Source organism: Drosophila gunungcola, unplaced genomic scaffold (genome assembly GCF_025200985.1).
Source record: "Drosophila gunungcola strain Sukarami unplaced genomic scaffold, Dgunungcola_SK_2 000001F, whole genome shotgun sequence".
Lineage (NCBI taxonomy): Eukaryota > Metazoa > Arthropoda > Insecta > Diptera > Drosophilidae > Drosophila > Drosophila gunungcola.
The window spans coordinates 6,102,960-6,129,389 of NW_026453197.1; the positions used below are offsets into that span (position 1 = coordinate 6,102,960).

Consider the following 26,430-nt stretch of genomic DNA (forward strand, 5'->3'; position numbering starts at 1 on the left):
CACTCTCGAAGCTAAAGTTGTTTGTACATATTTTTGACTTTTTCTGTCTTCTTCAACCCTTGCCGATCTTATTTAAAAGAAAGACCGGAAAGGCGCCAATTAACCAAAACCCGACTAATATTCTTCACCAAATTATGCATCATTAATCAATAAACGGTCACGTTTGGTAAGATGAGGCCCCAGCTGACGCCGTCATATCTTCACACCTTCTACAGGGAAGGTAAACGAATTGCCGAAGGAAAAACCTTCGCAACAGATGTGACGTTCACCACTAATATCATTTTAATCGCGTCAAATTGACGGTTCATGGAACAAACAAGTCAACGGCACTGAAAATTCCCAGCGTTATTAGAACAATATATGGTAAACAAAAATTTCCTTGAGAAAGAGGAGTTGCATTGATCCAAAAAGAGAAAAAATAAAAAAACGAGGTACCCTTGACCATGTAAGGCGGCTAAGAAAATTAGATTTTTAATTAAAATAATTTCGTATGCAATTTAGATAATCGTTGGCGAAAATACTGAAAAACCAGCAGAAGCCCATCCTTTAGCGATCCATGCGATCCATATGCGATTTGTTTGGCTGCATTTTCGGCTGGCTTGCGTTTTTTTTTTTTTTTTGAGTTGGGGCTCGCAACTTGAGAGTTGGGGCGTTTACCCATGGAGGCGGACGCCAGTCGCGGCCAAATAAAATGAAGCACATTTTTTATACAAATCGAGAGGAGGCGGCAGCATCGGCCGCATCGGCAGCAGCAGGTTGCATCAAGATCCGCATGCATTTGCCCCGCTCCAAAGCTGTTGCTCCTGCCCCAGCTGCCGTGGCTTCTTGTGGCGGAGCACCACCGAAGCCGAGGGTCAGGGTGCTCACGCATCACCGGCAACAACAATTGCAAAATATTTAAATTGATCATCTCCATTTAATAAAGCTAAAGGTTCAATGGTTGCAGGGACCCAGAGGTGGCAGCGTGACCGCAATTTTTAAAGGTTTCTCAGGCAACTAAATGTAGCTTGACAAAAAGTGTTGTCTGAAAGCAATCTAGACTTTGGAAAAGAATATTAATATAAGTCAAAAATATTTGAGCCTAAGACTATTATTTTATTACCGTAAAAATCTTTCTGCATGAAACTTTCCTAAAAGTTAGCTTTCTGTTGCAGAAATATAAATAGAAAAAAATGTTAACTTCGTTGGTTTTATTTTTTTTTTTATATAGCTCCCATAGGAATAAATGAAAAAAATATCTTTTATAATTTTTTTAATTTTATTCTTGCTTGGCTAACTAAACTTCGACTTGCTGATGATTGGTTACTTTCTTGTTTTCCATTGATTTCTAAAATGAGTTGTTATTTAAAGTCATTCAGGCTAAAACGTATGATAGAAATAACATAGGATGAAATAAATAAATATCATCGCTTTACAGGGGTTATTGCATGGTAAATTCTATAACTATAATATCACATACAATTTTAATTCATTACTGAAATAGTAAAATCCGTAAAATAAACATAATAATTTCACAGCAATTTTTTTTTCCAAAACCAACTTATGTTGAAAATCAAATTACTCACGTTCTCGTCACGCTGCCATATCCGTTTCCAACTTCCACTGCTGCTGCCTTTTTGCTTCCTGCTAAGCTGCAAAAAGTTCTTAACTTAATTTCGCAACGATTTTCATAATTCACCATGAACACCCGACTTGGCAGCTAGTGCACCGATGGATTCCTGCCGTTTCCCGCCACAAGTCCCCGAAAATCCCCGGCAAGTGCAACTGTTTTGGTAGTTCCTACCTGACTGTTGGCCTGGCTAAGCTCAACTCTTAGCTTGGCCTGCGACGACGCCCCTTTTGTTCAATTTCTGCTGCGATGGTGGAGATGATGACGAGAACGATGATGATGAAGATGGTGGGTCAGCCAGTTGGTTGCTGTGGAACGGGGTGATGGGTGAAGGTTGAGGCTGAGGCTGATGCTGAGCTGGATGAGGCATTATGGGCTAAGCGGCGGAAGCAACGCTGGCGTCGCATAAAAGGAATTCTGCATGTAATTATGGAAACATGGTTTTGGCAAGTTGTTTGCACTGTGCACGAAGTCATAGGGTTGTCAGGTTAAGCTATGAAAATCTGTAACGGAAATAAATATATTTTTTATATAAATCAGGTCTGAAATGCATGATGCGTTCCAGTATATTTATGTGATTAATTAGTATTAAAACTTAAGTGTTAGAAGTTATATTTAAATATTGATAGATACAAATTAAATATTAAATTACAAAAATAAATGTTGCAAGCTAAAATTTGTTTAAAATAAATATGTAATATCTTAAACAAGTTTCCAGTTAGCCAATTATGACATAAAAGTTGTTATCTTGTTGTCTTTGGAGTTGAAATCTGCTTTTACTTTTTTAAGTGCAGGCTTATAAAAGTTTTTTTCTGTGTAAAAGCTAATTTGGTCTCACCTTTGGGATGAGCAAAAAGGCCTTAATCTTGTACTTTGAGTTAAAGCATTTGTAATTCAAGAAATCATTTTGTTTTTAAATTTAAGTAAATTAAAATTCAATAGCTACCCGACAACCCTTCAGCCGGGCCATATTTCCCGCTATGGCCCCAATCCCGTACATCACCCACCCAGCCCGGATCCACCCCTTTCGCTTCCCGAGCAAGTTGATTTTTATTACACCGTCTACGCCTTTCGAATTACCAGCGACAAGCCCTCACTGCAATGGTTTACATAAATGGAATTAATGCGACCACGAACGGGGGAGCGAGGTGGTCGGGGAGGGGGGGCGGAGACCGGAGAACCTGTGCTAGAAGATTACAAATGAAGGCTAATTTGACTGGTCCATTGTGCAGGGTAAATGCAATTATAAGATAGAGCACGGCAGTCTAGCATTTCCCAGCCTAAGAGATTTTGCAATTTGATTTGCCCGAAGACCACCTCCACGATCAGTTTTCTGATGTGGGTATCCGTATGCAGCAGTGCACTTTGCATTTCACAGTGCACAAAAGCCATTAAATTAATGATCTATCTGCAATGCATGAGCAGGATTTTTACGACCTGCCAGGAGTCAGGACTGCCCGCTGCGAGGATGCAAAAGGCAGCAGAATCGTTTACCTGCCTGTTGCCCAGCTAATAAGAGACCTGGCGCCGAAAATCCATAACAAATGAACGAAAATCCGTTAGGCCGCCGCTCGGACGCTCGGACGCCCAAGATAAGCCCGAATATCCTTAAGCAAATACATGTCCTTATTTCGTATGCAGGCTGCAGCCTCGATCCATACAACGGTTTGGCTTCCTTTCGACTTTTAGCCGTAGCCGTTGGTTTTGGTTTTGTTCTCCGTATCTGACTCTCAAGTGACGACTAATGATAGTACAAACTGTTTTTCTTTTTGGGAAAAACAGAACATGCCAACGGTTTTCAACTGAAGCCTCACTTTCTGCACCTTTTCGTGTACCCGGTGACTTTCTTCTTGGCCTTTTGTTGCACCTTTTGTTGTCCGGCCGAAAATGCCATTAATTCGTAATGAGAAAGGTGTCATCGCTGCAAAGTCAAAAGACAAATATTGCCGGGACCCGCCCACAGTTCGAGAACCCATCCCCGGTGGGAGGTTCCTGCAGCAGGTTCTGCATCAAATCAATTAGTATTTGTGTTCTATTCGATTGCCATCAGCTGTTCTAAGTGGGGGGCGTCAGCTTAGTCCGTGAAATATCGATTTTCTGCCGGCAGAAGAGCCACGAAATCGCTGATTGCACTAAGGCAGCGAACGCTTTGGATGAGTAAATAAAGTCATCATTGGGCAGGCTGACCAATGATTATTTGGTTTTTAAATCCTTTAAAAACAACATAGCAAAGACAAAGTAAAGATATTGATCGAATATGCATAAATACATACAAAAAAGAATATAAGAAAACGTTATTACTGTGCAAATATTTCGTTTTTGAATACTTTCTTACAAGTATTTGAAATTTGGTTTCAAAAGTTAACTTTCTCTCTTTTCTTTAATATTCTTCAAAAATCGTAATAATTCTTTACATTGCAATATTTAAAACAGTTTTAGTGGTATACATTTTTGAAGAATTTATAAAAAACGCAATATTTTAAACATTAAGAGTAAGAGATCCAGGTGGGTTAAGCTAACAGATTCGGATTCAGAAAATTTACATTTTCGTCTGTTATAATAAAATCAAATTAATATTTACCATTTATTTCTGATATTGTTTTTTTTTTTAATTTCGTTACCTTAAGCCAATCAAATAAAAACCATAACATTTTGTATTTTATACATATTACACTTTATTTTACCATACCACGCACTTCTTGAGCGGATTCATTTCCGTGCCCAGTTTACAGTTGAAAGCCTCACTAAACTCGGGCATGTTGCTCAAGGTGCCCTGAACCCGAAACTCGTCGTAGGCGTGGACATCAGTCTTCAGTGTCCGGATCTTCTCGCCAGTATCCTTGCCATTGCACCAGGTTTGGGCGAACTTTACGAAGAACAGCTGTTTGTTGGTAAAGTTAACTCCCCTCAGAGGCTTTTCCGACCAAGCCTTGTCGCCAGTTTTCCGCTTGAATGCGTAGTATGCCATTCGGGTGCCAACATTATCGGCTATATTGTCACCGGAGGTGAGAGTGCCATTGGTCTGTACGCCCATCAGAATAAACTTATTGTACTGCGATTCCAGGCAGCGGTAGCGCTCCTTAAAGTTCCTCAGAGAAGCTGTTGACCACCAGTTGGTCTTCTTGCCATCATAATTGTACTGATAGCAGTAGGAGTCAAAGCCGTGGGCCATTTCGTGGCCAATGATATTACCCACTCCAGCGTACTTTAGAACATCCGGGAAATCAATGTGGTAGAAAGGCCACTGGGCCATTCCAATGGTGATGAATGCCAGATTCAGGAAATCAGCATAGTAAGCATTCACTGTTCTCGTTGGCATGAGAAGCGGAATCAGGGCCTTGTCAACCGAACGCAGGCGTATCCTGGCCCGACTGCCCTCCATGGTGCACAGGTTCTCGAACCAATTTCCAGTCATATTGATGTCGTTGTACACCCCATCAATCACCTCGCGATGCTGCAGATCATCCGTATAGCCCACTAAAATATCCATTGAAGCCAGCTTGGTCTTGGCCTGCGAACGAGTATCATCGTCCAGCCAGGTATGATGATCCAAGAGATCGTAAAACGTATCCTTGATGTCCTTCGCAACACTCAGTATATCAGCACGTCTATCCCTATCGAAAACCTTACCAATAAACCAGGGCAACAGTGCGTAGTTGAAGTATGTTTCCGACAAAGAGCGACATTCACTTTGAACTCCGCCCACTTTCGTTTGAGTTTTCCACAAGCCATAAAACCTAAGCAGCTCTCGCATTTTAATATAGCTTCTCAGGGTGTCCAGATTGGTTTGCTCCAGAAAGAATACCAAATCGTTGACATTATCCAGTTGATTGAGCACTGGCCAGTGACCTTCCTGACTGCCATTGAAGGCCAGTTCAAAGAATCGCGTCCAATTCAATCGATCGTGTTTGTGTGTCGCCAGGAAATCCTTGTAATTTGACTGCTCTGTTCCATTTCGCAATTTTGTTACAGAAATTAAACTCCTTTCGAATTGTGTGAGGTTGGCAAAGTTCTCAACAAATTGTTTAGACTTCTCCGCACTTGAATCCAAGCCAAATTCCCTGGTCATATTTTTTAGCTGCTCTTCACTTATACCTGCCAGAACTTTACTGGGCGGCGTTAAAAGTAGATCGAACTTTCTGGAGGAAGTGCTATAATGGACTTTTAGAGGCAGTAGTGGGTATATATCATATTTGGACATGAAGTTTATGTACATCCAATCGTAAGTAGCATTACTTTTCTGCAAACGATCCTCATCGAGATCCAGAAAATACTGATAGCCCAATGACAGGTTGGCCTTCATTTCCACACAGCTGGCGTAGAATTGTTTGGCTTTCACCTCCGCCGATCGTGTGCCATTCACACCCAAATCCCCCAGCTCTCCTTTGGTGGCATTCTGCAGGAAGCCCAGTATCTGCTCGTCAATCTTGTGCTGGATTGCGTGAAGAAAACTGGTGTTTCTGGCCTGTTCCGGCACCAATTCCGCCTTCTTCCAACCGCCACAGCTGAATTCGTAGAAGTTCTCGCACGGATCCACGCTCCTGTTCATGGCGGACAGTAAAAATCGGCCATAGTCTTCAAGCAATTCCTCGCGTTGATTCGTGGCAGGTGGCAGGGAAAACAGATCGCTGGCCAAAACACGGTCGACTAACATGAGCGATATTAACGTGGTCCACAGAGCGTTGACCATGGTCCAAACACTCAAAACCACACGATACGAGAGCAAAAATTAAACTGGAGTTGCGCGCCCGGCCGCAGACGGAAAAGTTCTAAACTTTTTTGGCAGCGCGCTTTGGCAATTTATACAATCATGATCGGGCAAAAGCGAAAGGGGGGGCATTCGGGTCGAAAGGGAGCGAGCACACGCTTCAGTGGCTGAGGTAATACAACACACACACTCGGATTCACCACCACAGATATCACATTAGGGGCAAAATTGATGCTTCTACCTTAGAACGGTCGAATCTTCCGCACAAATCTTGGCATTCTTCAATTAACCGCAATTCTCCAAAAGAACTCTTATCAGTCTAGAAAGCTCTCGCTGCCCTAAATGCTTATTTAACTATTTTATCGCTCTCCAGAGATCTCGGCCCAGAGTGATTCTCTTTGGACTCTTTTCGGATTTGTTTGTTTGTTTTATTTTTTGTTTGAATGTCACATGTTAATGACCCCGTTCCGAAATAATCACCGCAATTATAATGCAAACATTTCTAAATGGTTTTTAACTCTCTCATCTGCCTGTTTTACTTTTTATATATTTTAAATGTGTTTTATGTGTGTTACGTATTTGTCTGGGAATAGACTCGTTACATCAGTCAGTAGGGCGAGAGAAATTCGTGGAGGGGAGGCCTTGGAATAGTACCAAAAATAACTGCAAAAAACAGAACCAGACAAATTTTGGGCTTTTAAAATAGTGATATATTATATTTCAATTTAATATCCGCGAAACAATTAGCGTGTTTTTTTTACAAACATTTTTTGCCAAACTTGGTTTTAAATGATACACTCAGAAGAACTATGTAGGTTTTAGACTTGTTATATCTGAAAAAAATTGTATGTAACCTCATAAATCAATTATCAATTATAACATTACATGAGCGGAAACTGGTATTTTAAATTAATAATAAATACATGAATTTAAATTGGGTTTTTACAACGCAAGAATTAAAATCAAAAATTGTTCAATTTTTTTGTACCACATTTTACCACATCAGCTGCTAATTTTTGTATAACCTTTAAGACTTCTCACAATTACCCAACTAGATTCCATTCGCTGCTGTGTGGTCCAATTTCTCAATTAAAAATATTTCCAAAGAAAAATCATAAAAAAAACTCATTTCAATCAACCGAAAAAAGAGATATTCAGCGAATTTCCTTAGCAGGCATTGCGTAATTGAAAATTCTTAAAGGTTCGAGGAGAAGAAGCCAACTGGCAATGCATTGCGCTCCTGTCACTTCTGCGGGGCTGCCCTTTCTCTTTCCCCGTCCCCCGCTTTTCACTTTTCTAATGTGTTTGCCAGCCGGTGCATGCAACAAAGGAGCACAAAGGATAAAGGATATTGCCGCAATGTGAAATCAAAGCGCATAGGAAAGCAATAAAGAGGGGACCAGGTAGAGCAGGATGCGCGTTAATCGCCATGTTGCAGGTAAATATAATCGCACAAAGTAACAATGCCAAAAAAGCGGGGAAATGGTGATGGCAGGCGGATCCCTTTGGAGCGCCTTCGAGTTGGTTGAAACAGCTTGCGCGGCTTAGGAGACGGGGCCAAAAGGATGCACGGCACCAGTGGCAAGTTGAGCCTGAAAAAAGGATTTAATGTTCAGTTTTTTAACAATTGCGGCTTGTGCGGCTGAGACAGCTGCTCCGATGGCAACTGTGCAAGCAAGGCATCCTTTTTGCCCCTTCATTTGATTGAAACTTTCACCTTTGGATCTTCATCTTTCAGCGAGAGTTCCCTTTCGACAGATTGCATTCTGAAAGGACCTTGACTGGCACGCGCATTCAAGCATATTGACAGGAACCAAACAAAAATCATTTATAGAAAACAGGAAGCCTTTCAAATTATCGAAAGTCAGCTTTCTGGCCCGACCCGCCCTCAAATTCATTTTCATAATCCCAAGCACGCTTCGCATTTAGTGGTGACATATATTGTTTGCAAACGATGCCAAATCTAGCATTTAAAATGCTACAACCTTTTTTTCTATTTTCGCTCTAATAATGTTAAACTAAAATTAAATAAAAACAAGGTCAGATCTAATAATTTAAAAAGGATTGAAAAATGTGACTAAGTCTACGGAGATATTTTCCTGATCGGTAAAAATACGTCTTGTAAAGGTTTAAAAAAATGTGTTCCATGCACTGGTATATCTAACATTTTGTTGTTAAATACATACAAACAAAATACATGTCTTAAATAAAAAACAATTAAAATAATCTCTCGTATTTATGCTTGTTTCAAGTTGGATGGCTGGAAAATCGCTAAATTGGCAGCACGGTTCCCGTTAGATAATTCTGCACCATTTCCGGTTTGTCAACCCTTTTTGCATCTTTAAGATGTCGCGTGGCCAGCACAAGCCGAAGGGGTGACAGAGGGTTAAACGTTAACTAATATTTTCTTTATTGTTATGCTAAAGAACCCGGTTCAGTCTGTGCCGGCGAACAAATGGGGAAATGACTTTCCTGCGGCTTTGCCGGCTTTGTTCTACCCGACCCCCGGTTATAAATCAAATTAATACCCATAACATCGGCTCTGATCCGATCTGACTACTGGCTTCAATCACAATTATCTCGGACTCGTGATTCGTGAACTTCTCCCATTATTCAGTCGGTGCTGGGCGCTCTAATGAACATTTTGCGGTTGCCTTGGTTGGACTTGAAGCGATGGCAATTGTATTTGATGTTTTTTTATTTTTGTGCATCATTAGCCATAGGTCAAAGTTTCATTCATAAAGTGTTCTGTATTTCTCCGCTGAGTACCGCCTCATAAATGATCCAACAATGAAGTGATCATGTGCCATACAGTAGCAGTTGTCGGCTGGGTAATTTAAAGGAGGTTGGAAAAAATGTTGTAAATTATTTTTGAGCTAATGTGGAGTTTTTATTTATATTTGGGTAACATTTACCAGATCAACTTTTTTTTTTTGAAAATATTCTGGCACAACTTTTAGCATAAATTGTCAAACTGCTACTTAGTAAATGCAATAAAAAATAAACACTTTGTAACTAACATAAGCATTAAATCTAAATGTCCTAAAAACTTTAAAAGCAATATTTAAATAATGAATATATTATATTATATTGTTATATAATAATATTTATATAATAAGAGTTTTCTTAAAATCTTTTTGGTATGCGTTCTGGTATTCGTTCTCCTTCCACTCGAATATCTCCATTTGTAGTCCTAAAATGCAGCTAATAGAGTTACCCATCGCCGGGTAGGGCGAAGGGCGTGTCACTCAGCCTGATGACGTACAACGCCCACACTTCGATGAACAAATGTTCGGATTTTACTCCCCCCTCTTCTTATCTAAAAACTATAAAATCAAAATTATGTACAGATTTCATAATCAATCAAAGTCATAAACGAAAAGATCGACGAAGAACAAAAAACTGATTGAAAACTGTATATAGCGAATATGGCGTTCAACCCCCACAAAAAAAAAAAAAAAAAAACGCGTAACCAAATGGGCAAGGGTGCAGTGCAGAGGGGGTTACAAGGTAAAAAGGCGTATCAAAGTTCCATAATGATGAGTAATTGATAGTGACATAAACGGTTTCCATTGGCAATTGCCACGGGAAAGGGGTTGGAGGAGCACGAAACAGGGCTGTTTACCATCAGAGGGGTGAAAAGCCAGCAAGTGTTGATAATGATATTGAAACCCCATTTTTTAACCCTTTTTTAGCCCATTTTATCAGCACTTTTTTTTGGGAAAATTCTCACTTCATCTCGGTTAGTCTATAAAAATGCAATTGTTTAACCCTTTTTTCTGTTTTCACTTATTTCTCTGTGATTTATAGCGCTGCCTTCAAGCTGTCGTGGCAAAACAATATTAAATCCCTGGTATCTAAGGCCCGCCGACGGCATTGGATATCATAATTATAATAGCAACGGCAGCGGGGACATCAACAAGGATGTTGGCCAGCAGATGACTTCCGCAAGTGGCGATGGCCAGACATGTCTGCCAGTCTCGTATTTTGGCATGGAGACGCTGGCATCTGTCAAACAGAGACAGAAATCCCTGCCAGACTTTCTAATACCGCTGCACGAAATCATGTTCCAACAACATCATTACCAGCAAAGGACAATGGGCACATTAATTAATAGTCTGCCGCCCGGTTTGCTCGGGTATCCCCCCAAAGCAGAGACGTTCAAGTCGTTAACCCCGCCGAAAGCAGCGCAGCACCACCAGAATCACCCGAATCCTCCGAATCCCCCGAATCACACCGGCGAGCACTCCTTCGTCCGTCATTTTCACGAACGAGATCGCCTCATTCGGGAGCACCAGCTCAAGCAGCAGCAATTGCGTGACGAGGAGGAAGTCCTTCAGGAGCAGCAGCAGGAGCAGGAGCAGGAGTTGGAGCAGGACTGCCTGGTGGTGGAGCCGGGGAAAGCCCCGGATGTTCCATCCCAGCTGGAGCATAACCATCATTGGCATGGCGTCGTTTGCGATGCCAATGGCCATGCCACGAAGCAGCTCCACATTACCCCACCAAAAGCAGGTCCACCACCGTTGCCAACACAACAACCGCCAGTTAGGGAGGTCCTGCCCCTGAACTCCACATCCTGCTCGACAATGGTGGAAGCACCACCCAAGGAGCCCACCATTTACGACCAGTCAGTTCCAAATGGTCGACATTGTCGTCCTGCCAACAAAGGTAAGTTTTATGCTCAAATTAATTGTTTAGTGGGTAAGGAAATGGGTTAGTTAGTTAAGAAAATGAAAAAATTATATTCAATATACATATTTATGTGTTAGAGGAGACTTTAAAAAGAGCCACGGTAAAGACTATGAAAATCAACAAGGTTTCAAAGCAGTTTCAATAATAAAATATTGATGAATATATGTTTTGTATTCTCAGCAAAAAAAAAATAATTCATTGTCTAAGGAAGCTTTTTTTGTTATTATATCCAGTGCTAATGGTGCTTTTAAAGTAGTTGTAATCCTCTTAAAAATAAATTTTAAATGTTAACTTAATCATTTTGTTTATTTATTAAATATATCTTATATATTTAATTTTTGGTAACTGTAATAAATTATTTAAAAATTACAAAATTTTCTTTCCAAATAATTAGAACAGATGGTGTTCTAAACTTTCCTGAAACATCCTTCAAGTATTTCCCATGAAAACATTTCCCAGCCTCGCTGCCTTTCCAAATCGAATCCAAGGTAACTCAAAACCAAGCATTCGATAAACCTAAAAAAAAAATGCAACTCAATTACAAGCTTTCAACTTAATACAATACCTTTTATGCTATCACCTACCCCAACCGAAGGACACAGAAAATAAAAGAAAGTGGGTGAAGTTCCCCCAGAATGGACAACATACAAACTCCATTTAAAATCACTAAAATATTAATAAATTTTACAAAAGTGCGAACAAAATATGCGTGAAAATTCTCAAGTACACCAGCGCAACCTTTACAACTTTATTTAATGGAATTTAAAACCACTTTGTGCCCAGTGGGTGGGTGGGTCAGGCTTGGGTCATCGGTGGGTGGTTGTCGGGTTGTTCGAAAAGGTTGCTTGCGGCGCTTAAAAAACCGAACCACAATTGCATGAGGTAACCTTTGACAGGGACACAACAAAAAGCGAAAGAACCCACCCTCGCCGTAAAAAGCAAGGGAAAATCCAAGAGGAAAGCTCTGTCGCAAACTGGTGTCACTACCAACTGTGACCTGGTATTCTGAGCAGCTTATGGCCAATTGAGCTCCGCCTCGGGGAACAAACTCCGCTGAGGGTGGCCGTAAATCCAATAAAAACGCTTTACAAGCTGTAAAGCAAAGATCATAAATCCATTTTTGTTTTTTACCCACCACCTCGATTTAAATGCGATTTAAATTTTTTCACCGGCACTACAATGATGGCGCAACAACATAAGGGTTAGATTTGCATAGATTTATCTCGCTATGAAAAACCAGGAATTGACAGAAAATGGTGGTATACTGAGAAAATTATTTTTATTCACTTAATTTATTTACCTTTTATATGAAAAACTTAAAAATGCTATTGCCTTAATACAAGGAAAAAATCAAAATTTTTGGATAAATTAAGTTTTTGGATAAATTGGTTCTCATTATTAAATAAAAATGTATTTTGTACGTTAATTTCCAAAATAATAAAAATATATATAAATTTAAGAGTAAAAGCAAAAGGGCATGTAAAGCCTGAATCAATTTATAATAGAGTATATCCAAAAATCATGTTGTCATTTTGAATTCTTAAGCTATTGGAAGTTTTCTTAACTGTCAGCCGTTACAAAAACAGAACCCTCTTGAAATGGTTTTCCCCCCAAAACTTTTCAACTCTTTCCATCTGCTGAACCAAAAATCGAATACAAAAAACCCATAAAAAATAGCGCGCCAAAATAGTAGAAAGGAACCCGATTAAAGCGAGTGCAAATCGATGAGGAAACCTCAGCAACGGAAATCAAAAAAGGAAGAGGACAAAGCAGCCTCTAAATGTCCCTTTACTTCCGCATTTGTAGCGCCGCATCTTCCCTTCTTTGATTATTTATTAACGTTTATTGATTTCGACTTGCCCAGCGGCAATCTGCCACAGAAAATCGCTGTCAATCGGCACTGCAACCCTTCGCAGAAGACCAAACTCAGATATTTCGAAAAAAAATAATGAATTTTCTCCTCTTTTTTTTCCACGCACAATGCCGAAGAAAATTGCGCGCCGTTTTTTGGCCCAGAAAACAGAAGAAAACGACAAAACTCAAGGGTAAAAATTGAGGATCACTGTCGAGGATTACCCGAGATCTTCCACAGCTTAGCTCTAAGGTAAACTCGTGAGGGGTAGCAACCCCTTGGCTTCGACTACCTAAGGGTGAATGTACCCCAATAATGCGTAATTTTTTAAGGTAAAAATAGCTCGAAATTGAAAGAAATTCAAATTGAACAAAGGCCAATTTTTTGGGTGATTTTTTGTGCGATTTTTGTCTTTGAGGAGGGTGAGAAAAAGGCACGAAAAATTGCGGTTCCTTTTTTACTTTTTTTTGGGTGCCAGGACTCTTATTAAGTACGGGATATCTAACGGAATTTTTGCAAAATTTTCTCACAATTTTTTTTGGGTGAAGAATAACTGATTTATGTGCCTGTTTTTTAACCCATTTTGGAAATAGAAAATGAAATTTTATACCAAAAAACCGTTACTTTAATTGTGGCAAAAAATACACATTTTTAAAAGAATTTTCATACATAATATATTTTTCCAAATCAGTTCTTCTTATTTATTTTAGTGCCAATTAAACCGTCTTGGCCCTAGAAAATTAAATGTTTTATAAGAAAACATTTGTAAAGAATTATAATTTTAAATTATTTTTAACAACACCGATTTTATTTTTCACTTCTAGTAAGGGGTGTTACTTTTTTTGTAAGTAAGGGGTGTTACTTTTATAACATTAACGTTTTTTTGCAAGTGGAACAAATTATTTTAACAATACATTTTCAATAACGTTTTTAAGAAAAAAAAAATGTTAGCTTCAAATTTTCTGTGATTGCTCATTCTCATAAGCAATTATTCTTGCGAATGAGTTTTTTTTTTTACAAAGACACTTATTTCATAGACCTTAAAAACTATTAAAGCCTAACAAATTTATTTTCAATATGTATATTTTAGCAAAGTCCTCCCAACAGCCAAAAGATATGAACCCCAGCTGAAACTACTGCCCCAACCATTTAACCTTCCAATTTATCCGCCCGAAAAGTACAACAAACTTGAGGACCGAATGCTAGTCTCGTCTTATTTGCTTAACGCAAATTGGTATGTCATTTTAATGCGTTGCAAGAACAGCGTTGGCAGAACAAGAAGCGACAGGGAAATGTCGGAGTTTTCACAACCACCACAACATTGTTTGGTTCCGGGTTAGTGCTCCCACCGCCGATCCGGCCGATGTCCTTGTCCTTGTCCCGTCTGTTTTCGTCATGCAAAGTGTGTGTGGTTTCCACCCAACACCCCCTTTTCCTCTCGATTTTCCGGCGATGCTGCCAAGCGTTTATTTTCTTGATTAATTTCAATGCCCAAAAACTTCTATGTTGCTATGCACATGTGTGTATTTGAGTGTGCCTCCCCCTTTTCGCCCTGTCTGGTGTGTCCAGTGATGTCCTGGCTGTCTGTGCCGTCTGCTCCTGGCAAATAATCAAATTGCCTAGACACCGCCCAGGAACAACGCAAAATAACGCACAGGGAAAACTATCCGAAGTGAGGAACTGTTTATCTTTTGTCTCCCAGTGACAAGTTTAATCAGCAGCAGCAGCAGTAACGCTAGGACCAAAAAGGATAACTATTGAAATTAGTTTGGGGGAGAATCGAACGATTGCTATTGATTTTCCCGTTATTCCTTCGGCTCTTAAATCATTTTGGCACTTTAATTTGAAGTAATGTGTAAATAATGATAGAAGAAACCTTTTTTATTCTAGTAAATCAAGTAGTTACTTCCCATTTTGACTCATTCATTTTCTAGCAGAAAATAGTATTTTACTGAATTACCAAGTAAGGTATTCATAAAGACAGACTCCTTTATAGTTCGTTTGATTTTATTCGTACTTTCTTCATTCTTTAATTGTTTTGCTCCTTCGAGCGAAGAGGAAATCGAGTCCTGAAGGCAAAACATTAATTTTGCAGTTTTAATTAAAATGCTTCAGACGAAACGGGAAATGGGTCCCAGTCAGCCATAGGAAAACGGGAAGAAGAATTTGCTCCATTATTTTCTCCGGCAGGTCCCACAAACTTGGGCTAAAAGAGAAAGAAAGCAATGGAAAGTGCAGTCACAGTCATAATCATAAAATGTATGCGCTGTCACCAGGGCTGCAAAGGACCATTTCCCTTAGCTTTTCCTCTTCAAAAAAAGGAAAATCGCAGTACACTGGCTTGTGTGGGTGGGAAATGGCAAAAAAAAAAAAGAAAAAAAGCGGGAGGGCGCAACAACACTTGTTGTAATTAATCCAGCAAGTCTCGGTTCAATGGCTGCGCTGATGTTTATATGAATGAGTCTTGTGTTTATATAATCACACCGAAATGCTCGATTTGATGGGTGGATTGAATGTCAGGATTGCAGGACATTGAAACGCTGCCACGGGACTCTAAGATTTACATCTTAAAACAAAAAATTGATGCATGATGAGTGACAGACGATTTTTAAAGAAATATTGTTAATAACAAATTACTGATTGAAAAAAAAAGTTATTGGCGTCAGATTAACATAAATTTCAGTAGAACTTAATCATTTTAATCTGTTACTCCATCTATAATATTTTACCTAGTTGGGATATAAAAAAGTGTGTTTACAAGTATTTAATCAAGCATATGGGTGGCATAAGTTCAATATACTGGTTTAAAATAATGTCACTATAAATCTCAAATAACTTATTTTGAAATCTCTAAATATTTACCAAACTTAATTAAGCTCCCCAAAAATAAGTATTAATCTATATCCCTGATCGTATGTACATACTTATAAGCCAGACACCTTTTAGGAGCACATAAAACCCCCCACTTAATTATGATTTATTTGCAACCGGGGAAAATCGAGTTATGCAAAGAAATGCTGCAAGCTGCGCAGAAAGTCGGGAAGGCAAAGGAAAACGGAAAATGCATAATACATAGGCCACACCCATTTCGCAGGAGAAGTCAACTCGTGGCCTATGCTAATGCAGGAAAATGTTGAAAAGCAGGGGAACAACAATGGAGTGCAAGGAAATTCTGATCAGAATGCAGGCGACAAAGAATACGTTCCACACGCACACACAGACTAACGGTGGTGCAGGGTTGGTTTTGAGTGCAAATGAGCGCGTGAGTGAGATGTTTTAATGGAAAGAGGAGAGCGGAGAGGAAACGAGGAAAACTACCGCTGCAAATCATAAAGCATATCACACACACTCACAGCCAGGAGAGAGAGTGAAAGAGAGGCAACGAGTGCGAGGGAGACACAGCATGCACATAACGGGTCCCACAGAGAATGCAGCCAAATACGATTCCTCGGGTTTCTGAGTCCCAGTTTCTCAGTTTGTCAGTTTCTCGGTTTCTCAGTTTCTCAGTTGCATTCAGTTTCGAGTTTTCAACGACGACAGTCGGCCACTAACGGTTGGGTTCTCAAAAAAAAAAATAAAAGTCGTCGAGAAGAACAAAACGGAAGAACAGAAAACCTAACGAAGACTTTCATTCTTGTGAAAATAACAAGTGCAAATTTAAATATCATTAATTATAAGCGTTTATAAATAATAAAACCAATAAAATGATGGTGATACAGCAACAACAACAGCATATCTGGGATGCAACAACATCAAATAACGGAAATACGCAAACACAACAATCGGCGAATGTGGAAAGCACACCAACAAAAGTTTGTCATCAAGAAAATACAATAGCAGGACCACACACATGTGAGTTTTTCAGGGTTGCCACCCCACAACCAGCATGAAAAGCTTTTCAATAAGTTTGACTAGGGATGTCAAGTAAAGAAAAAATATTTTAAATTTTTGTTTTTGTTTAACTAGCTTAACATATCTTTAACGTTTATAAAAAAAATTTGGATTTATCACAAAACAATAAATTAAGGAATAAATAGGGTTGAAGAAACACCACTAAACTTGTGGATGGATTTCTGAAAACTGTTAAATATTAACTTCCGAGTCAACTTACTGAATAAAACCCAAATCTTAACCTGATTTATGAAACCTTGTACCTGTTACCAAAAGTTTTCACTTTCTCGGGCAATAAATTTCGAAAAAAAAGGACTAGGAAAATAGGACAATGGTCATCGATGATGATTGCACGCCCACACATTTTCCCGGTCAGAGGGTCCAGATCAGATGGAATAGAATATAGAAGAGGCACACACAATTTCCCTATCAGATGAACGATTTCATGGCGTTTTGCAATAGATCTGATGCGATGTCCTGCTGCTGACGGTGTCGTTTTTGGGCAGCAGCTGCCCTTGAGCGTCCCACTGTGCGAGCGTGTGATCGTAGTTTTTAGATTTGTTGTGTTTGCATTTGCATCCTGACAGTGTCCTTTTTACCTGTGTCCCAGACGTTGTCTTTTTTCTGAGGGTCTTTTGCATGGACACAATGGAGAAAGAAAACGTTATTTTTTGTTCCGTATTCTTGGCATTTCCTTCGAGTTTTTCGTTTTTTAGGGGGAAAACTATTTTCCAGCCTAAGGCGTAGGTAATTTTTTTTTTACAGAACAAAGAAAAGAAAACCAAATTAGCCACAAAAGGCAAATTTGGTGTAATTACATTTAAGCCGAAGGTGTGCCTACAAAAAGGAGAGAAATTCTAACATGCAGATCATGTGCACAACTAAAGTCCCAAATATCCTTTGACTAATGCCACTTGTTACCCTGCTAACAAGAGAGGTGTGAGGTCAAACACCGCCCCCACCTAAGCCCCACAAGCCCATCAGAAACAAACATTACCCAACCGCAAGGACAACGCCGCCATCCCAATGGTCATCGGGTAATCTGTATATTTATACTCTCCTGCACTGGACATTATGCACAAGGATTCCACAAGTCAGAGCGTCCTCACAACAATATATTGTCGTAAAAATATGTTACTTTTTCCCGCTGCCCGTTGTCCTTCTTGGGCAAGGATACTACTTTGCTTACGCCCCGAGGGAGCTATAAATTTAATATCTACTTTGCAAAACAAAAAACCAAATGGCACAAAAAAAAAAGAAGCTAAGGGGAGGATGAGAGTGGACGGTAGAAAATGGCTGAAAGATGGTTGGGATTTTAGTCTGAGTTCTGTGGGCGATTTGGGATTTGCAGCTAGGGGGAATTTGTTTAAATCAAAATATTTTTTTAAAGAACAATAATTAAATAGAAAACTATAACAAGACTTACGACATCGATGTAGTTTAAAAATTACATCAGTCACCTAAAAAAGATTCGGGTAAAAATTTTTTGATATCATAGAAATGTGTTTTCTAATTTGCTTACGCCAAAGGAACTTACAGTGCATTTTTCGACGTAAATTGTAAAAATTGTGTGAAAACTACTTTAAGCATTATGCCAACCATTTGCTAGCGGAAATGGATCCTTAAAAAACTTTACACCAGCGAGCACTCAACTCAAAGCTGGTAACATTTTTGCATGTTATATACGCCATAAGAAATGTGTTATGTCCGAATTCCTAATGGACATTTTACGAGCCAGACATGAAACGAAAACACCCTGACATCCCCACACCTTTAAAAAAATTGTTGCCTTGTCCATTTCTGTACTGAACCTGAAGTACGTGTTATTTGCATTTGCGTTTGTTTGTGCCAAGCATTATTAAAAATTTAAAATATTTTCTTACTCTTTGCAGTTATGCGGCACATGTCCAACTCACCCACACCGCCCTCGCCGCTGCGCTCCCTATCAGGTAAATATCCTATCCATAATATGGCTAATCCTTGGCCAGCATTCATCCGACATGTCCTTTTTATCCTGCTCCCGACTCGTGTCGGAACGTGGCTACTTTGTGGCCAAATTGATTACTCACACGACAGACAATTTTTATAGTTTGCAGTGTTTCTGTTTTTTTTTTTTTGCAATATGCAATCAGCCACGCACCCCTCTCCTGCCCTCCACTGCATCCCCTTTGCACATCCCCTATCCACATGCGTTTATTTCAGGGTTTGGCTTAGGTAGTAACTCAGAAGTGTGGCGAGGACTGGAGTTCCTGGCTCTGTTATTGGTAATGAGGCATTAGGTTAGGGCACCTATAATATTTATGGGTGCCGTTGAGGAACTAGCACGTGACTGAAGTGTGACTGAAGGCCCGAAGCCTTGTGGGCTTGCAATAAGAAATTCGATGACTCGACATTGAAAGATAAAAGTACTCTGGCAAGTACTTACTTTATTATTTCATGATGAAATGCGGCAAAGGATGAGAGTAACAAAGCTCTTCAAAAACAAGCTAACACCTTTTTGCCTTACAAGAAATTAAAAATGTATTTAATTGATTAAATAATATTATTGTATTAGGATGCTCCTTTTTCAAATTTTTGAGTCCACACACTGAAGTAATTGGTATACACACACTTCCATTACGTTCCATTGTCAAACTTCATTGAAACTTTAAATCTCTTTCATCCATTTCCATGGAATGCCACCCAAAATGTTTTTTTTTTTCCACACCCACCAACAACCTCCCCCGAAAACAACCCCCGCAAGGAAACAAGCTTAAACAGGAGATCATCCTTCTGAGACCCCTATATGGTCTTTTGACCTCCACCTCCCTCCCCCGATGACCCTAACACGACCCTCTTCTGTTCGCAAACAAACAGAAATAACAATTTGTCAAAATGTAAATTTCTGCTTTGGCGAATTTAAATGATGGGTCGAGCAATTATGTAAGGACCACGAACCAAGGCCAACCCCTAACGAAGTGCAACTAATCTATGCAAAAACATGCATGGAAATCCACCCCATTTGAATAAATGCGGCCCATTAACAGGGTTGCCAGAGCCATCCGATAGTAGTTAACAATTAAACTTGCATTTTTATTGGTTTACACAAATTAGACGAGTCAAGGGTGCCTAACCCCTCTCAGGCCATTATGCATATTCAAATGTTGTCAAAACATAAAGAGGGGGGAACTCTTTTCCCAAAAAAGGGTTGCTTCAACAGCTAAAAAACTTGAGTGCCGTAACATTAGCATCACACAACAAAAAAGGCAAACTGTTGATCCTGCTCAACCCTGTTTAACATATCATTTGAATAGCGCCGAGGTGTGAAGTCAATTGAGGGGTAACCCTAAGCAAAGGGTTACCCTTGCCACCTCATTTTTTAAAGCACCACTTGTTGAACGATCTCCCCTCGTCTCTTTATTCAAATTGAAAGGATTTGGTTGCGTGAAGTTAATTGAGGCTCTCTCAATGTTCGAGGGGTAACTCAGAAGAGGAAGCGAGTGAAGGATATTATAATCAGCAGTTCTGATTGGGTGCTCCTTGTTTTTGGTATTTTAAAAAAACTCGGTTCTGGGGGCGTTTCGAGGGCGTTTTTTATGGCATGCAAACAAGTTAAAAAAAAAACGATAGGCGTGACGATTTTTTTCATGTAGGGTTAAGTGGAGGTTTGAAAGTGCAAAGGGTTTAACTTGCTAATATGATAGTATTAATGAGCTTTATTTGAATAATGAGCGATATTAGCCTACTAAGAGTGGGCAATTTAGCCATAATGGCAATGTTTAAATGATAAAATGGTATTCTGTGCTAAACAATTTATTTTGGGTTTCAACGAAAGATTTTCCAAAGCCTAGTTTCAGTTGTGAAAGGATTTTTCGTGAGTTCATATGTAGATAAACTGGTTAGGATATGCAAAGATAATTGGATCTCTCAGAGCACTCTATACATTTCTGGTTGTATCTTTCCCAAAAATCGAAACGCACTTTACACTCCCGCTTTCGAACAGGGAAAAAACAACCCCTAGAAACTGCAGCGACAAGGAGTACACAGAATTCAGAGTTTTCAAATATAGCCAACACTTCATTTGTCAGTGGAAACATTCACACATTGCCATTGTGGCAGGACGAGGAACTTGCATTCACCATGTAGTCCTCATCAGCAGGATAACACATCTGCCTCGGAGGCAGACAAAGCGGCATCACCTGGTTTTGGGTTTCGGAAAATCGAGGCCCGAGGATCGTGGATTCGCTCGCTGCAGGCGCATTCCACTTACAAAGGATCGAAACAGTGTTTCTTGGCTTGGCTTGAACTTGCTCCTGAGGCTTCTTGACTTTCTTCATTTTTTTGTTGGAAGCCAAACAATGCAACTTGGAACCCTTTTTTATGTCTGGTCCTATTTTCAACCCAATGGCAAGTTGCATTCTGCTCTAATCCGCGCCTCGTGCATTCAAAATTGTAACGCATTTTAAATTCCAAACTGCTCTATCGCACGAGGGTTGAAAAATCTTTCCAAAAAGGGTGACACGTTTTTGACTGTGTCTAACCCTTGGATGATTTTCATTTCTAACTGGTTGCCAAATGCGTTTCCAATGGCTAATTTTATTACGGCGTATTCAACTTTCGCCGTTCTACATAAAGGGAGTCATAAAAACAGCTGCCCACATGCAATTTATTCGCAAAGTTCAAACGCCCGCATTGAAAATATTTTTGGAAACTGTTCTTAATCTGGTGAATCCAGTTGAACATGGGGTTGAATCCGCTTACAACTATCAATTCTCTTTATTTCTAAATCGGTTTAAAGCGCTAAATTTTTTACATTTTCAGCAAATGTTTGGAAATTGATTTCGGAATGGAAGTCGACAGGAAGTTGAGTTTAAAAGTTTTTTAAAAGTTTGAGCGTTTTTTAATATTTTTTGTAGTTTTAACCTAATTGGAATTTATTTTTGTGTTGCTTTTAACCTTATGGTTGAAATTAGGACAACGATTTTTTGGTTTATATTTCTCCTGTCGGAAGTTTCTGTCTCATTATTTTATTCCACATCAAAATCAATAATTTTCTTTTAGAAAATTATGAAATATGAGCTTCATTCGTTCCTTTACTGCGCATTTATCGGAGACAAAGGAGCAAGCTTCCTGTTTGACTTCGCCGTGGCCTCTGATGTATGGCTATTTTTCAATTATTATGCATGATTGGGTTTTCAACAACGATGTTGGGGGAGGCTGATGGCTGATGGATTACGGGGGAATGGAGGCCACAAAAGCAAACCCTTCCGCTTGAGCGTCTATCGTAGCTAACCGCAGGACGCAGACATTCGACAGGATAGCGAAAAAAGGATGGGCATTCAATTGGAAGATTGAATAAAATTTGCCTTAAAAAGAGCTAAAAGAAAACGTTTATAGAAAGTCGCTGAATAAATGCACTAACAAAAAGCATTGAAAACACATTAGGGGGATTATATTATTAAATGAACTTAATAAATTTAATTTATTATGTTATGCTTAAAACAAGTATTATAAAAAGAACTTTTGTTTCTAGGAATTTTATAAACCGAAAGTTGTTTTGTTCCTTTTTTTATAGGTTATTTTAAAATGGTCATATACTTTTTATGTAGACTTAACGAAATATCCATCAAGTTCCAACTATACCCTTAAAAATAGTCTTTTTGGTTAAAATCAAATTATGCGACGCGTGCGTTGACCAGTCCGGCTACTTGAACTTCATTGAGTTGGAAAATTGAAAAGCAAACTACCCGCAATCGGCTACTATAAAAAAATATCTATTTCCTTTTCTTACAGACTGTGGAAAAAGCTTTGAAGAGGAGGAACTGGAGCTGGGCGAGAACAGCGAGATGCCGCAGAACTTGAGCAGCAAGCGCCAGGCCAGGGAACTGGATTCAGAGCTGGAGAACGAGGTTCTGGACCTGGCACCGCCACCCAAAAGATTGGCCGAATCGCAGCTGAAGGAGGAACAAGCGGAGGATGTTGTTCCACCGCAACCCATGGGCTTTGCTCCGGAGGAGATGCATCAGGCGCTGCAACTGCAGCTGCATAGCTACATCGAAATGGTTCGCCAATTGGCTCCGGAGGCTTTTCCCAATCCAAACCTAGCCACGCAGTTCCTGCTGCAGAACTCCCTTCAAGCCCTGGCGCAGTTTCAGGCCCTGCAGCAGATCAAACAGCAGCAAAGGGAGGACCCGCTGCCCAGTTACTCCACCCCCCTGGCCAAGTCTCCCCTAAGAAGTCCCTCCCTGAGCCCGGTGCCCAGGCACAGCAAATCCCAGCAGCGAACTCCGCCCAACTCCATGTCTGCCAATTCGCTGGGACTGAGCAGTGCCGTGATGACGCCAAATACGCCCAGCATGCAGCAGCAGCAGCAGCAACTGCAGCAGAGCACTCCGAAACCCACGAGTGGTCTCACTGTGGCCTCGGCCATGGCCAAGCTGGAGCAGTCGCCGGAGGAGACCACCGATCTGGAGGAACTGGAGCAGTTTGCCAAGACCTTCAAGCAGCGAAGAATCAAGCTTGGCTTCACCCAAGGCGACGTGGGTCTGGCCATGGGCAAGCTGTATGGCAACGACTTTTCGCAGACCACCATCTCACGGTTCGAGGCCCTCAATCTGAGCTTCAAGAACATGTGCAAGCTGAAGCCGCTGCTCCAGAAGTGGCTGGAGGATGCGGACAGCAGTGTGGCCAAGTCGGGCGGTGGCGTCTTCAACATCAGCACGATGACCAGCAGCTTGAGCAGCACACCGGAGAGCATCCTGGGGCGCAGGCGCAAGAAGCGCACCTCCATCGAAACCACCGTACGAACCACTCTGGAGAAGGCCTTCCTGATGAACTGCAAGCCCACGTCGGAGGAGATCAGCCAGCTGTCGGAACGCTTGAACATGGACAAGGAGGTGATCCGGGTGTGGTTCTGCAACCGGCGCCAGAAGGAGAAGCGCATCAACCCCTCACTGGATCTGGACAGTCCCACGGGCACTCCCTTGAGCAGTCATGCCTTTGGCTATCCTCCTCAGGCCCTCAACATGTCCCACATGCAACTGGAGGCTGGATCGGGTTCTTTCTGCGGCAGCTCCATCAGTTCCGGGGAATAAGAAGGGCACGGAGCACACACCAACCTTGTACATAGTCAGCTTAGACTCCAAACTCTTCCACAACATTCCACACCATGCCACTCTCTCCATATCAAATGCAACAACGCCATGGATGTGTTTAGTAAACTAGGTGATAGCCAGTCGTATCAGAAAACCCATTACGAATTTATGAGTACATATATGTAGTTCCACACTACCTATTCGTATCTGTATGCATATAGAGTTCCTAGATCTAACTATCCCCCAAATGCCATATATATGTTGTGTCCTATACCCACTACGCCACAAATCAATTCCCCTAGTTGTATTTAATATGTATTGTCGTAGATGTGTATGTGTACCGATGTTGTTGTACGATTTCCAATTGTAAATTGATCTTGAACACACTTAGATCCTACAAATCCAAAAATTTCAATAAAATTATTCCGATAAAATAATTTATACAAAATATGAAATGTTGTTTATTTTGGGGCGAAATAAAAAAGCGAAATTTATGAGAGGACAAAATTGTTAATTTCGTTTTTTGATTAAAAAAAACTAAAGAAGCTAAAAAAAATTACTTTATCGAGTTGGTCAAAAAAGAACTTTAACATACAAATACAAACAAAAAATGCTGTTCTCAGATAAATTGAACAAATATTTTAAATATCTGATATTTAATGATATATAACAATAAGCAATTTATTATTCATTTGAAAGTTTTAAAATATTTCTAAGCTTAAAAAAAATACGCAGCCCAGTGTAAAAATCACTTTACATAACTTTGATTAGAAAATAAGTCTTATATCGAGACAAAGTAGGATAGCAGTATTATTTCGTTGAACGGAAATAAAATATAGAGTTCAAAAGGGTGACTTTATTTATTTAACCCAATTAAAGGACCAAATAAAAATAAAATTAGCAAGCTCTCTATTATGTCGAGTATGGCAAAAACAATTTTAAAACAAAATAAAGATTACTCTCCAAACTTGTTGTTATCAGCCATGCACATAAAATAGTTTTTGTTTAATCCTCTTTAATTTAAACAGTTTCTATTTACTGTCTATAAAAAACTGAAAACTTTTTTTTGCAAACTAAAATTTGTAAAAGGCTATTTAGCTTATTATTCAATTAGCCAACTCTCTAAGTTTATAGCCTGTCGTGTGCCCTTCTTAAACCCACTCGAATCTCATTAGGCATTGCCTAAATAAATATTGAACGAGATATTTAGTTAACTGATTTCCTTGGCCCGCCTCGAAAGCGTTTGCCAGCCACGCGACAAAGGCAAACACGACCATTTTTTAATAAACTTCCTGCCAAACGCGGGCCAAGGCAGAAAGGATGTGAGGGACCCACACCAGCAACCCCTTTTTTTCTTTTTTTTTTGGTTGTCGAGTGTGGATTTGTTGGATAAGAAATCACTTCATCTTTTTGGGCCCGGCGACAGTCAATATGGCAGCAGCCCAGACAGAAACCCCTATTTGTATATCGAGGCAAGCGTGTAAATCCTTTTCTAGCAACCCCCAACTCCCAATTCCGGTCCCCTTCCCTGCCAAAGTTTGTCGTGCTCTGATTCGTTCAGGGCACGAATCTCTAAAAAATGATAAGAGCCGGGGAAGAAAAAGGGTTTATGCCATCAATTCACACATAGTTATGTCATATGGTCCTCGCTCCGGTGGTTGGTTTTGGTTTTGGTCTTGTTCTGGTTCTAGTTCCTGTTGTTTGCTGTTTTCTGGCCCCGATGTGGGCAGTGGAAGTATTTTTTGAAATCGCTTAAGTAAGTCAAGTCTTTAAGGGAGATATCTTAATGGTAGTGTGCCAATGAACTAGGTAAATGATGGTATTCGGGAATGGCAAATAGACAAATGTTCAAGACCTCTTTTAAACGTTGAAGGGGGTAAAGTTAAAATTTTGTATGGTAAACATAATGCTTTTGTGGCCAGCTGCTCGGATAATATTAGCTAATTAATTTTTAAGCATATCTAGCTTCGAACACAAGACTTGACTTTAAATTTTAATGCGGAAGATTGAAGCATTATCCATTCTATAATATTGTGTTAAAATATTATATTATTTTATAATTATATGTTGATTATATGTTATCAAACATAATATAACTTTAAAATCTTTAAATAATTTTAAAATTCCATTTGCTAACTGGTTAAAAAAATTTGAATTTAGAAACCGACTTTTTTCTAATCTGCGTTTTCGTAAATTTAATAAAATTTAAGTTTACATTTTTATTTTTGAAAAATAATTTACAAATAACTCTCACAAGTAAATATAGTATATATTCTAGACATAAAAGTATTTCGTTTGGTTGAACAGCTGAATTTTGTCTACGCCACCTTGATGAGAATAAATTTTTGATCAATGGCAACAGTACATATTAATTGTATTGATTAGTTTCTATGACCATTTTTTGTAGTGTATACACACAAGCCCTACTTACTTTGAGTTTTCTATGAAGCACTTGCATTTCTGAGCACTTTTCGGTATGTTTACAGTCTTTCAATAGTTGTTGAAAACCAAATCAAAATCTTTGGCGTCGTATTCACTCACCATATTCGTTTAAAACTTGACGGCTTACTTGCCGGCAGCTGTCCAGAGTTGCGAATAAATTTTT

The 26,430-nt window shown here is 39.6% G+C and overlaps 2 protein-coding genes across 3 annotated transcripts in view; one reads left to right on the top strand and one right to left on the bottom strand.

The window, feature by feature from the left end:
* Positions 1-24,267, top strand: part of LOC128261560 (POU domain protein 2) — a 32,063-nt gene extending 7,796 nt beyond the window's left edge. Inside the window, exons 4-6 of one of the 2 annotated variants that reach the window (XM_052995324.1) lie at positions 10,128-10,985; positions 18,645-18,701; positions 22,525-24,267. In XM_052995324.1, coding sequence (XP_052851284.1) covers positions 10,128-10,985; positions 18,645-18,701; positions 22,525-23,825 — 2,216 coding nt within the window. In that variant the 3' untranslated portion in view covers positions 23,826-24,267. Of the gene's footprint in view, positions 1-10,127; positions 10,986-15,998; positions 16,714-18,644; positions 18,702-22,524 lie in introns of those variants that run through there. The other variant, XM_052995325.1, reaches the window with a different exon arrangement.
* On the bottom strand, positions 4,266-6,782 carry LOC128261563 (endothelin-converting enzyme 2). The gene has a single exon (XM_052995329.1). The coding sequence runs from the start codon at positions 6,297-6,299 to the stop codon at positions 4,290-4,292; it is 2,010 nt and encodes a 669-aa protein (XP_052851289.1). The 5' UTR covers positions 6,300-6,782; the 3' UTR covers positions 4,266-4,289.
* Positions 24,268-26,430: the final 2,163 nt, after the last annotated feature.

Excerpts from the sequence above, each read along its gene's own strand:
- LOC128261563 (XM_052995329.1), bottom strand. The coding sequence starts at position 6,299 with ATGGTCAACGCTCTGTGGACCACGTTAATATCGCTCATGTTAGTCGAC.